The sequence below is a fragment of the Myodes glareolus genome, chromosome 3, assembly GCF_982192425.1.
Source record: "Myodes glareolus chromosome 3, mMyoGla1.1, whole genome shotgun sequence".
Classification (NCBI taxonomy): domain Eukaryota; kingdom Metazoa; phylum Chordata; class Mammalia; order Rodentia; family Cricetidae; genus Myodes; species Myodes glareolus.
This window is the reverse complement of record NC_142028.1, coordinates 31,162,783-31,181,590: the sequence shown is the minus strand read 5'-3', so window position 1 is coordinate 31,181,590 and position 18,808 is coordinate 31,162,783. Positions and strand designations below refer to the sequence as shown.

Here is an 18,808-nt window from a genome sequence, read left to right as displayed (position 1 = left end):
GCCCATAACCAAATTCCCACCAAGCCCTCAGGAAATTGCCACTGCAACTTTAATTACATTTATTTAGTGTGTGTATAAGAGAAAGAGAGAAAGGATGGGAGGAAGGCAGAAGGGGGGGAGAGAGGGAAAGGGAGAGGGAGAGGGAGAGAGAGAGAGAGAGAGAGAGAGAGAGAGAGAGAGAGAGAGAGAGAGCACTCTAGTCAGCTCATTCATGCTATACCATCCATTTGGGAGTCAGAAGAAATCTTGTAGAAATCAATTATTTTCAGCACAGAAGCCACAGGAATAGACTTGAGTTATCAAACTTTGTAGCAAGAGATTTTACCTGCTAGCCACCTATCTCTCTATATTAAAAGCTACTTTCTTGCAAAGACCCATCCTTTATTCAATTCTAACTCTTTTGATGTTGCTATCTTTTCTTTCATAAAGTAACAGTAATAGTAAATGCAGTTTTTTTTAATAATTTTTAAATATTCACATATTTATATATTTTATGTACACAGGTACTTTCTTTTTTTAAGATTTATTTATTTATTAAGTAGACAACATTCCTTCCATGTATGCTTGCCTACCAGAAGAGGGAGCCAGATCTCCTTATAGATGGCTGTGAGCCACCATGTGGTTGTTGGGAATTGAACTCAGGACCTCTGGAAGAGCAGTCAGTGCTCTTAACCTCTGAGCCATCTCTCCAGTCCCGTAAATGCAGTTTTTATTTGACAAACTCAGGCCAGTCTTAACACTAGTCCCTATTTCTTCCTTCATAAAGTAATAGTAACAGTAAATGCAGTTTCTATTTAACAAATTCAGGCCAGTCTTATCATTATTCCCTATTTCTTCCTACTTTTAAGATTTTTATTGGTGTGCATAATTAAATCTAGAACCAGAGAAAAGGCTTGTTAGATGAGGTTGCTTACCACCAAACTTGGTGATCTGAATTGAGTAACCCTCATGGTAGGAGGAGAGAACCAATTTCCCCAAGCTATGCTCTGACGTCCACATTCACACTGTGCACACCATGCAGAACATACACACCACAGCACAAATGTACACACCAAAAAGATAAACAAGTGTATATTTTTAAAAATGCTACAAGTCTGGGAATTGTTGATCTAATATTCTCTGCCTAATTAAAACAAGCAAAGAAGGGCTGGAGAGATGGTTTAGCAATTAAAAGCAATTAAGAGAACCAGAATTAAATATCTAAATCAACTGGCTCACAAACTCCTGTAACTCCAGCTCCTGGGGGACCTGACTCCTGTGGCCTCTGATATGTGCACATAACTACACACATGCACCCACCCACTCCACCCCCCCCGCCACACACACAGAGAGTAAATCTTCGAGAAAAAAAAAAGTACTGACATGTGACAATGACTTCTGTTGACAGAGACCAGATACTTAATCTATTCAAGGTACATTTCAAAAATCTCAACAAATTCCTATGCTCTCAACCCCTTCTCTCAATATGAACCTTCTAAAGTGAGGAATCCTACCATAATCCTAATTCTATTCTTGGAATTACTTCTTCAATTGAAACATGGATGACTTTTAATGCAGTCTCTACACTTAATGTACGTTTTGAAGCTTCTTAATAAACCTGCTTGCATAAGACAAAGTCTGTGCAAGGATTACTATCCCCCACCTATAATCTTCTCTAACTTTCCACTCCCCTGGTACCTCCCCATCAGGACCATGTCACTGAAGAGTGAACTTCTGGTCCAGGTCAATCAGAACCCAATAGAGGTTCACAAACTCTCTCTGATGTCTCTCTGATAAATATTTTAATTTTTTAAATTTATTTTTACAAATTTTTGTGTATAGGTATTTTGATTACATGTATATGTGTGCTGAGTACCTATGGTCAGAGTTAGGGATGGTTGTGAGTCACTATGTGGATGCTGGGAAATGAACCCAGAGCCTACACAAGAACAAGTGCTCTTAACAACTGAGTCATCTCTCCAGCCCCAATAATATTTTAAACACGCACTGACATTTCACTCTCGTGCTTAAGTAAAAACACCAAAATCACACTTTAGTTGGCTTTGTAACCAGATAAATATCTGTTGCTAACCAAAAGTGAGACCCTACACAAAGTCCACATGTCCCTCTTTTAATTTTCAGTTCCTTCATCTATAAATGAAGACAGCATCACTTATCTAAAGGACTACTGTGAATATTATAAATAACATACCCACTTAACAAGAGGAATCCATGTTAGTATTGGACACCAATCCAACCACACAGGGCTAGTGAGGTCATAAATCTTGGAGGTGAATTTACAATTACCATTTTATTAAGCCAGCATAATTATTAGCAACATTTTAAATATTTGATCTTATAGCCACAGATAAGTGTGGTTCTCATCCCTCATCACAGAAATTTATCTTTGCAACAGACAAGACGATTATAGCAAACCACACCAAACAAAATGTACAGAACAAGAGATCCTGTGGTGTCCTGTCCCGGCGGCTATATCTGCAACACAATTCCTGCATCTCAGGCTCTGGGATTATGGAAGAAACGAGAACAAACAACGGTAAAGACAGACAAACAGGAAGTTTGCTATGAGGTTGTATCACCTAGAATGTCAGAGACTACACCCATCAAATCTCATCAACATGGCTACCTAGACACTATCTGAACAATGACAACATCAACGAGCATGCTAACATCAAAGAGAGAAAACTGGCAGGGCCTCAATCCCTGACAAAGCACTACAGACAACAGGGACTGCAGAGAATGGTAAAAATGGTCGTCAGTAGGGAAGGACTCTTCAATTGGTTATCCAGTATCAGGTGGTCAGCTCTGAGATCATATACATACAGGTAACATTATATGGACAGGTTGCATATAGGGAGAACTAAAAAAGAGGCCATGAATTTGAGTGAGAGAGCAAAGGGAGGGTGTATAGGAAGGGTTAGAAGGAGTGAACGGGAAAAATGTAATTATATAATTTCTTAAAAAATTTAAAGAATATATACAAAAGCATCTAGAGAGACAGGAACCAACTGGTAACATGCCTGTCAGGCAAGCACCAGATCCTGAGTTTGAATTCCCAAGCACCCAAAAAAGTGTTGAAAACAGGAACACAGGACAGAGTTGTGGGGGGCGGGGGGTAAGCAGAGAAGTGAATCCCTGGAGCTTATTAGCCTGAGAGGCTACTTGAAGAGATGAACTCTAGATCCAATGAAAGACCCTACTGCAACAAAACAAGGTGAAGCGACAGAGAGATGGCTCAGCAGGCAGGGGCATATGCCACTAAGCCTGAAGCTCATTCCCTGAACCAACACGACAGAAGGAGAGAACCAATTCCTACAAGTTGTCCTCTGGGTACCACACATGTACTATCATGTGCCAGCCCCTCCTCCAAAAAATTAAATAAAGAACTTAAAAATAAAGTAGAAAGCAATTGAGAAAGATGCCCAATGTCAATCTTTTGTCACCACATAAAAGCATACACGTGTGCAAGTCTACATGAACGCATCCATACACCACACCCACCAAAACAAAAAGGATCTACAGTGTATCTGCAAGTGTTCTAGAGTAGTTATCAGCAGCATCTAAAATGCTTATCAACACCCAGACACACATTTGGCAACAGTACCATGACAAAAACATTTTCATAGAAAGAACTACTGCAAGATACATAAAACTCAAGGTGTGTCTGTCACATGGAAAGCCAGTTTTAATATAAACAAAACAAATAATTAGAATAATATGAACATGGTTTACTTTTCAATGGTATGAATTTATAAACAGTTCCAGCAAAACATTTTGTTAAAAGTTTATAAAGAAAAGGAGCGGAAAATCTAATAGTTTAAAACGGCAGAGTGAGTAAATATAAGCACTGGATGCTGACTGTACTAAAGAACTCTCCACGGCCTTTAGGAGGTTAACTTTTCTTCACACAAGGACACATAGTTGAAATTATTTGCAGTGTTTAGTCCCTAAATAACCAGCCAGAAACTCCTTACTACAGGAGGGAGAGACAGTAGAACAGAACAGAACACAACACACACTTTGGGCAGGGAAAAAAAATTCCAGCAGTATTACATTCCTTTTGGGAAAGCACTTTATAATTCACAGATGAGTTATTATGGAAATAAAAATGTTAAATAATGAACATCACTGTAACTGAAAACCCTGCAAACTAATTACCCTACTCAAAGTTCCTGGTAACTCCTACAGGAATATTAAGGCTGACTTGCTATCCACATTAGTTATCTACAATGTTTATTAAGCACTGTAACCTACTTTCTTTCTAAAAGGCTGTATAGGCCCCATGCTACTGACGGCCTTCTTCTAACAGATTATAAGGTACATTCATAGTTGAAAAATACATAAAATGTATATTCACGCAATATTTAACTCTTTGATCAACTAAACGTTTATTGTCAGACAGTACTGTCCAAGCTTTTTTGTGTTGTTTTCTGAGACAGGGTCTCACTACGTAGACCAGACTGGCCTCCAACTCAGAAACCCACCTGCCTCTGCCCAAGTGCTGAAATTAAAGGCACACAACTCCACACCCAGCGTCTTGTCCACGATTTTACACATACTATTTCCTTTACTCTCATTTAAACATTGCAACAATTAAAAATTTACTGCCCTCACTTAAAAATTGATAAGGTTCAGGAAGATGGTTCAGCAGAAAAAGGTACCTAGCGATAAAGCAAGTGAGCAACCTGAGTTTGGAATCCATGTAAATTTCAGCCAGAGGGTGGCAGGCATCTATAATCCTAGCACTCTAAGTGAGATGGGAGGCAGAGACAGGAAAGTCAGTGGGAAGCCCACGCATGAAGCAAGCTTGCATATGCATACATACACAGTACAGCAGTGACAGAGACAGCAAAAGACCCTAACTCAAAACAAGGCAAAAGGAAAGAAAATGGCTCACAAAAAGTTGTCCTCTGACCTCTACACATATGTAACAAGCATGTACATGTCTGTGCTCTCCAGCTCACATGAACACACACAAAAATAAGTAAATAAATAAATCCTTAAAACAGAACTGATGAAACTTAAAAGAAGACTGCACTTTACCTGTCAGGGCTGAATTTTATCCCAACAACCTTGAAAAGAATTTTAATAGCCATGTATTTATCATTCTCAGTAACTTGATTTTAAGAATGAATCTTAAATTTGGGCAATGCAATCGAAATGAATGAGATCGCAGAGAATCCCACTAAGATAACTAATAGAAACACAGTTCGGAGCTTAACTCAACAAAGACTCAGAACTCTGTAAGCCTGATGCCATAGAGAAAATGACACTGTGTTTGTCAAGAATAAATGGGTACTGGTCAAAATTCTCAAGAAGAGTGTCTCAGTGTACCTTGTGTGCCAGTATTCAGGGCCCTTGAAGTTGAGCTCTTTCACCTGTAGAATTTTAGAACACTTTCTAATAGCTATTTTGCTAAAACAGGCCTCCATTGTCCAGAAATGAATATCCCTCTCTATCTCTACATCCTTTGCAGTGCTTACATGTACACACACACACACACAGCACATCTTGCACACACACATACAAAGTAATAAATAGTCTTAATTTAAAATTTTAAATACACACAAAACATTAAAAAAGATGAGTTCCAAGGATTTTATCACTATATACCTAGTTTGGGGATAAGTAAAACCTTAGATACTTCCAAAAACAAGGCAAACCAAAGCATTTAGCACAACAAAGCATGGAAAGCTAATTGGCCAACAACGGTTTAGGATTAAAACTGCAACTTTAAGAAACTACCATGAGACGTGTACAGAGTTAAACTGCTTCTTGTTTGGGTGTTTCAGCAGTGCAGGTCCCAAACCAAGGTGATGCTTTACCATTGAGTACATTCCCAGCACCTAAAACTGGATTATGATTATGATTATGGTTATATGACTCAGTAAATTTGAATTATACATTTAATCTCAACATATTTTATGCTATACAAGGTATATTTCAAAAAATTTATTACTTGTTGAATTTTGAATTTTCTTAAAAATCCTCAGTTATAAACTAGGCAGTGGTGGTGCATGCCTTTAATCCCAGATGACGTAAGCAGATCTCTGACAGTTTGAGGCCAGCCTGGTCTACAGAGAGAGTTTCTGGAGAGCCAAACTACACACAGAAACTCTATCTCAAAAAAACAAACCAAAAAGAAAAAAAAATCAATTATCTAAAGACACTGCCTTTTCTGATAACTCATTTGCATGAGGCCTATTTTTTCACATACTTTAAGACAAATTACAAGACACTAAATAAATGAACATGAGCTATCATAGCTCTTTCTGCCATGCCAGAAGTTTGAACATTTAAAAAATGTTAGCTATATTCTTAAAATGTTACTTATGCTAACATTTTAAAAAGAATAATTATTGTCATTATTTTTATAAAAAATGTTTAATTCTTCCACTTACTGTAACAAATATATTTATATGGTCAGTCATGCACCATTTTTGCAAATACATAATAAACATAAATATGTAATATAAAATATATAAATAAACATATATATAAGACAAAAACAATATAGACAAAATATATCTTGCTTGTTTTGTTTTGTGAGACAGGGTTTCTTTGTGTAACAGCTCTGGCTGCCCTGGAACTCACTCTGTAGACCAGGCTGGCCTCAAACTCAGAGAGATCCACCTGCCTCTGCCTCTCAAGTGCTGGGACTAAAGGTGTGCACAAAACTACACCCAGCTTAATGAGAAATTTTCAATGAATATTACTGCCAGTAATAAGGATAAGTGAAAGTATTTAATCTGTATTAAGGATTAACTTCCCAATTTCAGACAGAAAACAATGAGTATTTTTAAAGATGCACATGGCAGCACAAAGTCAGTTCATGAGAGCATTTCTAATTTTGTCTGTAAAGGAAGAACAGAACATTTCCAATACAAAACTATTTCTTCACTGAAGGCAGATTTTCTGCACTATTTCACTTTTTCAGAAATTTCCTCCTAGTTCATCACATAAACAAACTCCACTGTACTTGTGGTTAGAATGAAAGCCTAGGAGAGATGACCACAGACACACGGACTTAACTTTTTATAGTGCACAGTAACTTTCAGAAAGTTCAGAGACTGTCAGAGATCATCTGCCTTCAAAGAAAAATAGCATAATTTATTGAACCAAAATACAAAAAAAAATTAGATCTGGATGAAAAAATCCATGTAAGGTTCCACCATCTAACAGTTTCTCCCTTCCACAGCTGCACAGGTGCAGAAGCAGACACCAGCCTCTACTTTTGCACTTCCAGTAAATTCCCGAAATCAACATCATATTACAGTATTCACATCAAAGTACCTGAGGTCACACCCATTGGTCACAGTATTTCCAAAAGCTTATGAGAAACCTATATTCAAATATTTAACGAAATTCACCGTTTCTTACTCTAATCCACTCCACTCTCTAAGTCCTCTCTCTATTGTTAATAATGCTACAAAACATTTCCCTCTTGCTGACAGTCTTTGTCCAAAACTATCTCACAAATGTTTGCCCTCTCCACAGACCTTCCCTGTCATCTTTCCTCCTGTCAACTCTGCTGGCAGCAACTATGACTGCTCTCCAACAGCCAGTTATGTCATTCATTGCACTGTCCGAGAGATCCCTAGGTCAAGTTCTACCACGTTCTTCAAATTCTTCTTCTCAAAAATCAGATTAAGAAACAAAGAAATAATAACTTTCAAAATTATATCTCAATAAAGCTGGGGGGGGGCGCAAGATGACTCAGCATGTAAAAGCACCTACCACAAAACCTGTTGACCTAGGCTCAGTTCCTAGGACCTCAATGGTGGAAATAAGAGAATCAACTCCCTCAAGTGTCCTCTGCCCTGTACATACATATTGTGGCATGTGTGCACCAATGGACACACAAATAGACATTCACACACAAAAAAAATAGTAAAATAAATTTTTAATGCTAAAAAAACTTTCAAGAGGAAGCAAGAAGGAAAGAAAAGGAGTACGCAGGCGTGGGGCGAGGCACACTTCTATTCATCCCCACGTATCCTTTTACTTCACTCAGGCATGCTTAATAGCAGAATGACTCAGCGAATGTGACAGCTGTCAAAGGGCTATCTAGCCACTTCCAATGATGGTGAAGCATTGCCATGAACTGAAGCCTACATCAAATAGGTAAAGTTTTTAAGAAAATACATCCTGGGGATTGCCCACAGATGAGAGTAAAACAGGACAGAAAAGGCTGCCTTCTACAAAAGCGAAATGTCTGATCCGGCAGACCAGTACAAGACGGGCTAGAAGAGGTGAAGAACTGCACAAATCTTCAAACACAAGAGCTCTTCTGCACTTGACACCACTCCAGACAGGGACAACCCGACCCCAGCGTTTTCAGATCTAGGAATTGAAGTGAAATGCTTTAATGATCCCAAAGTTCACTGCCAAAATTCACGACATGTCAACTTCAAGCCATGTAGATGCTAGTGGCTTCTTGTGTCTTTCTGAGCCATGGTGGAGGCAACCACATTTACACATATGACTCCAAAACTGAAATTCAAACACTGGCTGGCTTGTTCAAAGGAGACAAGTGTCAGAGCCTGGTCAGGGAAACCAGGATGATGTGCCCAGTGGTTCCAGATGTGATGGATCATCAGAAAGACAGGCGTATGTTGCCGCCTCGGTGTGCATGCTGCCTGCTGGAATTTACACGATAGAAGGAGATTACTATAGCTAGGGTGGGGAAAGGTTCTGAGATAAAGTGCTTGCCTACCAATGGCTGGCCATCTTGATCCCGAGTACTATAAAAAATAAAGGTTACTCTGACTAAAAACTAAATGCATTTCCTGATTCTTTTTGCCAAAAGAGAATAAAAAGTGAGTCTTCCAAATCATAGTTAAGCTGCTGTTTTGAAAATTTACCATAAATTAGCAAACCCTTCAAAACAATTCTGCTGTGCTGTAATGAAACCACTAATAGGCCGGAGCTCAGCGGCACAGCAGCTGTCAGCACAAACAAGACCCTGGCACTCAATGCCCAGTGAGAAAATCAAAACCAGTATAGTGAGGCCCAGTCTCAGAAACCAAAGAACAAAAATTAAATTTTAAATTTTAAAAAGAATCCCACACTAGATTACATCATGGAATTCAAGAGGAGAAAGAACAGACTCAGAAACTCCAATTATCTGGAAAATAATATCCTTACAAGTAAACCATAACAGATATTTATGCAACTTTGAGTCACTGATTATTTTTCCCAATTATCCCACTACATTCCAGGTAAGTAAATATAAGAAAAAATGTCTCATGTTCACTTACATATTTCTATGCATGCAAATTCTAATAAACAAAATCAAAATCAAAATCCTAGGCTAGGGGTATAGCTCAGTGGTAAAGCATTTGTTTATCATATAGAAGACCTTGGGCTCAAACCTGAGCACCTCAATAGAAGAAAAGAAGCATCAAATTTCAAAAATAATAAATACTCTGTACAAAAAGAAAACATTAGAACTATCTAGATGGTTCCACAGGCAAAAGAATTCCTGAGTGTGCTCCTCAGAACCCACCAAGAAAAATGAAAACCAGCTCCCAAAAGCTGTCCTCTGACCTCCACACATGTACCATGGCACACACGTATCTGCACACACACCCAAAAATCTAAGCAAAAAACAAAACAAAAAAAAAAAAATTAAAGGCACTTTCACTTGACATCCTAAAATATTAAGCAGAATATTCTGTTCAAACAAAATTTCAGTGAAAAAGTATTAAAATAATTATTTTATTCATGTGTGTGCATGAATGTGCAGACATACGAGCATGCAAGCATATCACATATCCATGTGTTCGTACGGAAGCTAAGGCTTGATGTCAGATGTCTTCCAGAATCACTCTCCACCTCATTTTTTGAGACTGTATCTCTCTTTAGACCTGGAGTTTATAGATGTCACCAGACTAGCTGGGCAGCAAGCTGTCTTCTGTGCTGGAATTACAGGTGCACCTCTCCATGCCCAGCTGTTACATGGGATATAGGGATCAAACTGAGCTCCTCACACTTACCTTATACCAACTGAGTCACCTCCTCTACTATCAAATAATCATTTTTAAAATGAGCATCCAACTAAATTCATATATAGAACTCTTACAAGGCATAATCAAGGAAGTAAGGAACTGCAAAGATAGCTCAGAGGTTAAGAACACTGTCTGCTCTGCTCTTCCAGAGGTCCTTAACTTCAATTCCCAGCAGCCACACGGTGGCTCACAACCATGTCTGATAGGATCTGATGCTTTGTCTGGTGTGCAGGCTTACATGCAGGCAGAGCACTCACATACATATACAAACAGCCCTTTAAAAAAAAAGTACAGTAGCTGATTGAAATGAAATATCTGTAACTTATCCGAAAGCTTCTCACTAGCTCTGCAATTGCACAAATCTCACAGAAAGGTTTCATTCTTCTCCATCAAGTTCACACTAAAGTCACTAAAGTCATAATTTTTAGAAGAAACGGACTTTCTGTCAAAACATATATGAATATATACACATATACAAACGTGTGTGCATGCACACACTCATACACACACACTCACACACACACACAATTCTAGCTCTCCAATCATCAGTTATCTGAAAGTAAAGTAACAAAAGGAGTCCAAGATATAAAAACATCTTAAATGTTTATTTTAGAAACAAGCTTCTACAGAATGCCATAATAATGCAGCAGGCACACCAAGCAATCTTAAGCAAATATGTTTTTATACTAATAGGATTCTGGACCCAGCTCAATCAGATCAAACATTTAAAATGGACCAAAATCCCCAGGCTCAAGCTGCAATAGAGAAATGTATTTAATTGCTATGAAGTCTAATAAACCAGTCTTCTTCACAAATGAAAGCTGTGTGACCTCTGGGAGCCGCGAAGAGAATAATGAATGCACTATATAATTAGGGCCACCACTAGCCGACCATAATCTATTAATTAGCATTCTCAGCCTCTGTATCTCACTGTACTGTCTTTAAAATTGCACCCTTTGTTTTTTGAACTGAAGTTAAACAATTTTAGAACACTGTGGTAATTACAATGGTGTGGGAAGAATGTCTCTGCCAGCACTGGTGTGCACTTGTGTGCACTGGTGTTTAATTAGAGCATGGGGTGGACCCAGACAAAGCAGTGCTCATCCTCTTCAGCACATAAAGGTTTTTTAGGCATGAAAAACCATTTTTCCAGAAAAATGGAGGTACCCATAACTGTCTTCTTGAAAGTTTAAATATTTTGCCTTTGAATGTAGTGTGATAATTGGAGAAAGGATACTGCACTGGATTTCTCTCCCAACCCCCATACTTTCTAAAGCGTAAACATAAGAAAATACTTTATCTATTTCAATATTTAAAAAATGCTAATAATGTTTTTCCTCAATAAAATAGACATTTCCAAGTCACTAGACAATAAAACTACCTTACTGGTCATTATATTTTCAGCAAGGCACATCAATGAATAGGTAATTCAATAGTATCTTTGTTTAACACCAAATTTGCTCTAAATTTCTGTACAGACAGAGAGAGAGACTGAGAGACAAAGAGGCTACTCTCGAAAAGATCACCTTAGATTAGTGGTCAGGCAAGCTAACACAAGGCTATGTAAGCATTTAGGGTGGAGACAGAAGAGCTCCATGCCATCCGAAGCTACATATACAGGGGAAGAATGCTGAATTGACTTTAATTGTTTAAAAGCATATTAAAACTTCTATTTATTTACTTTGGTGAACCAATGAATTTTTTTTATTAAAGTTACTTACAAGAATATGTGGGAGGGGTTACTTACGGGGGTAAAGATGACTCAAATGTAATTGTGTCACCAAAAAGCCCACTCCGATACAGGTAATGACTCATGAAACTGTAACCCTGGAACATGCAAAACAATCTAAAGCAGCAAGACTGGTCCAAGAATCTCCTTCCACATACAAGGAAATTGCTCTTCCACAGAACTACATCTGCAGTCCTGTGTTTGTTGGGTTTTAATTTTGAGACAAGATCTCAATATATATCCCCAAGTTAGCCCTGAATTCACTATGTAGCCAAGGCAGTACCCAAAAACTTTTAAGAGTTTTTTTGTTTGTTTTTTTAGAATTCACTCTGTAGCCCAGGCTGGTCTTGAACTCACACAGATCCACCTGCCTCTGCATTATGAGTGCTGAGATTAAAGGCCTGTGCCACCACCGACCGGTTTAAGATTTTTTGTTTGTTTTAATTTATTTGCTTGAACATACCTGTGGACCATGTACAGAACCAAAACCTGGAAAAAAAAAACTAAGAAAGTAGAAACAGAATTCTAAAGTAAAAAGGATAAAAAATAAAGGAACAAAGATGGGGGAAATCTAAGACAGGATGGAAAAGGAATCCCTTGTTTTACTTATATATTTGGATTCAACCCATAAAGATAAATGTACAAATGAAACTAACCTGGTTTTCTTCCTGCACAACTCGGTACTGTTCCTTCCAAACGGTGATTTTGGAAGCTTCATCTTTTCTCAAGGCTCGCTCTTTCTTCAGCTCTGGGCTCCAGAAGGTTTTGATGCTATTCATCGAAGAACTTAATTTGCTTTCCTTTACTTCCACATCCTTTCTCAAAAGATCGTTTTCTCTTAGTACTTCCTTCAGCTGTGTCTGCAGATCCATGATGGTGTTATCTCTTGCCTGACGAAGAGAGTGAGGTACAGTGGATGCCATACTAACAGGAGGGAGGTGATGTTCTCCAAATGCTATGGTATCACTAGCAACCCCACTGCTTGCTATATTGGGGCTACTGCCCATAGCAGTCATCCTAACACCGTAGGGCAGGCGTCCCCCAGAACGACCAAGCGTCATGGTGCTTTTAGGTGTTTCTGAACCTACATTTTCATGGTCACTTAGGTACATGGGGCCAGATGTAGCATAGGCAGCATTTAAGGACTGTATATTCTCCATTGAAAGGGTTTTCCCACTGCCACCTCCAACACTGTTTCCAGAACTCCCTCCTGTACTATTTGTTCGCCGATGACCTAAGCGAGGGGACCGTGGAAGCCGAGGTGATCGCCCAGGACTCTGGCTGCTTGGTTCCACTTTCCCTACTGATCGAGCACTTCCATACATGGTTGCAGGATGAACTTAGGTGCCAGAAATGGTGTAAAGCAAAAAACAACAACGTAATTCCGTGAGGTTTCTCTATGGCTATAAAGTCAGCTTAAGGCTATCAAAAATAGCAGGTCACCAGCTGTCCAATCTTGAAGAAATATCTTATGCCATATCTGTAATGAAAAGATCACACATTAAATCGCCAATAATAAATATTTCCCTTCTCAGAAATGTTCTATCACCTTTACTTGGGGAAGAATCTCCTTTCATTAGTATTCTCAGAGCTTTAAAAATCACATTACCCACAATGCAATGTTTTTCTAACTGAAAAATGTGAGAGTATCAACTGATAATTACAAAGTGACACACATCTGAACAATAGAACTCAGACTATTACTCTCATAAGATCAATGTATAAATATCAATACTTGGATACTTTATCAGAACTAATAAAAAACTCAATACAATAGTCATATATAAGATCAATATATAATCATTAATACTTCAACACATTATCAGAACTAATAACAGCTAAACATACTAGTCAGATGCAAGATTAATATTTAAATACCAATACTTTCATATACACTGGGAATAACAATTAGAAAATAGTTTTTACAGTTAGGAAGATGTATCCATGGGTAAAGTGAGAACCTGAGGTCATAGCCCCAGAACCCAGGTAGAACTGTATGCTACAGTATGCAGTTAAAATTCCAGTGCTCTTATGGTGAGATGGGACACAAAGAAGGGAACATTCCCAGAAGCTTAGGGGCCAGCTAAAGAACAAAGAGACCTTGTTTCAAACAAGATGAAAGCTGGACCAACACCTAAGGTTGATGACTGCCAACACTCAAACACATATTACTTACACACACACACACACACAGAGAGAGAGAGAGAGAGAGAGAGAGGGAGGGAGGGAGGGAGGGAGGGAGGGAGGAGGAGGAGGAGGAGAGAGAGAAGGGAGAGAAGAGAGAGGGACAGGGAGAGATAGAGAAGAAAATGAGCTTTTAACTTAAAAATAAACTCAGGCTGGGAATATAGATCAATTGGAAACAAGATCTGCCCAGCATGAACAAAGTTCTGGGCTTGAGCCCCAGCAGTGCATAAAATGGATGTTATAGCACACACATACCAGTAATTATAGCACAAGAGGTAGAAAGATCAGGGTCAAGGTCACATACGTGAAGCCCTGCCTCAAAATAAGCAAAGTCCTATTAACAGCAACAAACCTATATAATATTACCTTAAACATAACAAAAATCTTCAAGCATTTAAAACTCCATTGGAAGATATGAACTAATACCTCAAGAATAGATAGATAGACAGACAGACAGACAGATAAAAAGTTAGCCATGCTCCCATATGAGAAAACAAATGCTTCTCATGGGTGAGTTCTTCCCCCAGCTCATTCGCACAATCCCATGGGGGGTTTCACATAATTCAAAAATGCTGACTCTAAAATTCTAATGGGGGACTAAAAGTACAAGAATAGCCAAACTAATCAAGCATGGTGGAGCAGAGGAGGCAAGGCAGTAGAATCACCACAAATTTGAAGTCCATGTGGTCTATAAGCCAATTACCAAGACAATAGCCAAGGCCATATACTAAAACCAGATTCAAAAAAATAAAAAAAAAGGAAGGCCACAAGATGAATTCATGAATAAAGGTGTTTCCCACATGTGGTGGTTTGAATGAGAATGGCCCCCACAAGCTTATATGCTTGAATATCTGGTCCCTATTGGTAAAATTGTTTGGGAAGGATTAAGAGGTATAGCCTTCCTTGTTGGAGAAGGTATGTCACTGGGGCCAGCTTTGAAGTTTCAAAATACTCGACCATTCTGAGTTAGCTCTCCGCCTCTCCTGCTTGGGGGTTGCAATGTGCTCTCAGCTGCTGCTCCAGATGCCTGCCAACATGTCTCTGCTCTACTATTACAGACTCTTAACCCTCTGGAACTTAATGCCAAATAAACACTTTTACAAGTTGCCTTGGTGTAGTGTTTTGTTATAGCAATAGAAAAGTAACTAATACCTAAGTCTGGTGAAATTAGTTCAATCCCCACAACCTACACAAAGTCAAGGGAAAAAGCCAACTCCACAAAGTTGTCCTTTGACCTCCACATATGCATGATGGTGTTCATACTTACATACATATATCCACATATACACACAGAATCATTTTTTAAAAAAAAAAAGGAGGGCCTATAGCAATGGTTCAGAGGTTAAGCACACTTACTGCTTTTGCAAAGAACCCAGGTTTGGTTCCCAGCACTCACATGGTAGCTTACAACCATCTGCTCCCCAGTTCCAAGAGATACAATGCCATCTTTTGACCTCCATGGGTAGCGGGGATGCATGTAGTGCACATACATTCATACATATAAAATAAAAATAAGTAAATCTTTTTTAAAGGAAAAAAAAAATGAAACTAGAAAGATGGCTTAGTGGTTACAACCATTTGCTGCTCTCCCCTAGGATCTGAGATCAGTTCCCAGCACCCACAAGGGTGAAGCACAACTGCCTGTTATTCCAGCTCCAGGAGATTCAAGCCTCTGGCCTCCACAGGCAGGTGTATGCAAGCACACACATACAGTCATACAGTCACACAAAGTTTCATATATCACACATAGTAAAAGCAAATACTTATTAAGACTATTTTTCGATACAAAAGAAGACATCCCCAATGCAAGATAAATTACAGGTCTATAATCCTTTATTTACAACATTTTTTAAAAAACTAGAGCTGGGTGGTAGTGGTGCATGCCTTTAATCTCAGCAATGGAGACAGAGGCAGGTGGAGCTCTGTGAGTTCAAGGCTAGCCTGGTCTACAGAGTGAGTGTCAAGACAGGCTTCAGAGCTACGAAGAAACCCTGCCTTGAAAAAAAAAAGATTTTTAATTATGTGTCTGTGCTGTGGTTATATACAAGTACAAGTGACTGTGAGTGTTCTCAGAGGTTGTCAGAGCCCTTGGAGCTGGAGTTAAATGTGGTTGTATACCATCTGATATGGATGTCAGGATCTTGGGGCCTCTCCAATAGTATATACTCTTATACTGCTCTTCCTGAGGACCTGAGCTTGGTTCCTAGCATTCACATCAGACAGCTCACAACTGCCTGTAACCCCAGCTCCAGGGGAATCAGACACCTCTGACTTTTGTGGACACTTTCATTCATGTGCATACACATACACACACACACACACACACACACACACCCCTAATTAAAACAATAAATAAATCGTTTAAAAAAATAATATTTGCTGTTAGCCACTGAGTCATTTCTCCAGCCCCGTTCCTCACTTTTTGTAAACTAATTTAGCAGGTAAACCTATCATGATGCAAGGTTTCCTAGTGCTTTTATCTGTAACACTGTGCATAGTATCATGTGTTTCAACAATGAAATAATGTGGATGATCAAAAGATACTGCATAATGCCCAATGATATTCTGAGAAAAATTCTGGGAAACAAAGTCATATCAGATCATCATGTTCTCACAAAGAACTATAGACTTTATTATAAAGACAGACATATCAGCATGCTTATAATTTTAGCTACACCGAGTCTGAGGCAGCCTAGGTTACACAGTAACACCACATCTCAAAAACTAAAGAAAGATAAAATAAACAATACAATTAAACCAGCTGGGCATAGCTGTATTTGTTTGTAATCTTAAACAATGGGGAGGATGAAGGCCAACATGAGTTTTTACAAAGCAACTTCCAAACCAGGCTAAGATATCTATATCGATACTGATATCTAGATAGATTGATTGATAGATAGATTTATATACTGAGATATATAATGTATCTATAGATATCTACAGATATGTATCTCCAGCAAAACTCTGCCTCAGAAAGACAAATTGGAAAAAATAAAATAGAGGCTACTGCCACTGCTCTTGGTTGACAGCCATATCTTAACTGTAAGATCTGATTTCTGAAGACACTACATACATTGGTCACAGAATACAAATCAAGTTGGTAAAGACCAGTAAGGTTCCTCCCTGGTACCTAGTTCTTATAATAGGTGCTATGCAGGCTATTAGAGGAAAATTAAAAGCTATCAACAATATTCCCCATCTGTGAACAGCAATAAAGGGGATGCCATAGATGTTATAGAAGTAACCAATCTCTTTCTGATTGACTTAAGGCCTGCTCCACAGGAGGAAACACATGCTGACACTGAAAATCTGGCTAAGAACCTATGGTTGAGGAGCTCACAACCCAAAAGTGATGGAGAAAGGTTAACTGTCCATGTGTTACTTTCATTGGTTAATAAAGAAGCTGCCTCGGCCTTTGATAGGACACCAGCTTAGATAGGTGGAGTAGACAGAACAGAACTGTGGGAGAAAAAAAACAGAGGTAGGCAGTCGCCATGACTCTCCTCTCCGAGACAGACCCAGGTTAGAATCTTCCCAGTAAGTCACGACCTCGTGGTGATATACAGATTATTAGAAATGGGTTAAATCAATATGTAAGAGTTAGCCAATAAGAGGCTACAGATAATGGGCCAGGCAGTGTTTAAATGAATACAGTTTCTGTGTAATTATTTCGGGCGGTGGGAAGTGGCCCGCTGCTCCTTTTACACAAAAGTGAACCTACTACTTTTTTAAAAAATATTTTGCTAAACAGACATAATACCAAGCTGCCCTCTAAACTCTCTCTGTAGAGTATTGCCACTTTCTGTTTCTTTATGCCATAATGGTGGTTAACACAGAAACTCACAGCTAGTCAGAGTGCAGAGAGTATGTGACTGTGGAGCACTCAATTCCCAAAGGGACATCTGTATCACACCTCCTCCCCAAGGCTTGGGGACCATTGAGAAAGAGGCGGCGGAAAGATATTAAGAACCAGAGGTCAGGGAAAACCCACAGCAAACAGTGTCTTCTGATGACAGAACTACTACACTAATGAACTCACGGCAGCTGTGGCTGCCTACACAAGCTTAAGCTCGTCAACATTCTAACATTCAGTGGGGAGGGCTTTAAAAACTACACACGCCCTTAACTGAGGGGCTATAAACAGCTGATGGCTTCTGGAAGAAAAGAGTCAGCTTTCTTTAGGGGTACAGTCCACTTTAGCTGACCATATTCCAGGGCGTGGTTCAACTCCCAGAAAGTATATAGACAACACAAACTTGAGTCAATGGGTTACTGAACGAGAGAGAGCGAAAGAGAGAGAAATTGGAGGGATTAAAATTCATAACCTGAGTTCCTTAAATAAAATGGCTTTCACATGGACTTACACACATCCACCATTATACTTTAAGTCCTTTCTGGCCCCATTAATAATACCTAACTAAATGTAAACTCTATAAAAATAATCGTGATGTTTATTATATTGAAGAAAGTGGATGATAAGAACAGTTTTTTGTTTTGCTTTGTTTTGTTTTGTTTGAGACAGGGTGTCTCTGTGTAACAGCCCTAGTTGTCTTGAAACTAGCTCTGTATACCAGGCTTGTCTCAAACTCACAGAGATCCACCTGCCTCTGCCTCCGGAGTGCTGGGATTAAAGGCATGTGCCACCGCCCATAAGAACAGTTTGTACATGTTCAATAGAGATACATTTTTTTCTAAATACTTTTTATCATTCGTTGGTTTGATCTAAATGCAGAATCCTCATCTGCAGAATCCAGTTCAACTGTGTTCACAACCCCATCCATCTTATACAATCCCCTCATCCTGCAGAACATCAAAGAGGAACTCTAGATCTAGAAAACATCATAATGAGTGAGGTAACCCAGACCCAGAAAGACAAATATCA

At 38.9% G+C, this 18,808-nt stretch overlaps 1 protein-coding gene across 9 annotated transcripts in view; it reads right to left on the bottom strand.

The window, feature by feature from the left end:
• Erc1 (ELKS/RAB6-interacting/CAST family member 1) overlaps positions 1-18,808 on the bottom strand; it is a 361,368-nt gene that overhangs the window by 321,225 nt on the left and 21,335 nt on the right. For all 9 annotated transcript variants that reach the window (XM_087904327.1, XM_087904329.1, XM_087904324.1 and 6 more), the window contains exon 2: positions 12,396-13,219. In XM_087904327.1, the coding sequence (XP_087760453.1) occupies positions 12,396-13,064 (669 nt within the window). In that variant the 5' untranslated portion in view covers positions 13,065-13,219. The remainder of the gene's footprint in view (positions 1-12,395; positions 13,220-18,808) is intronic.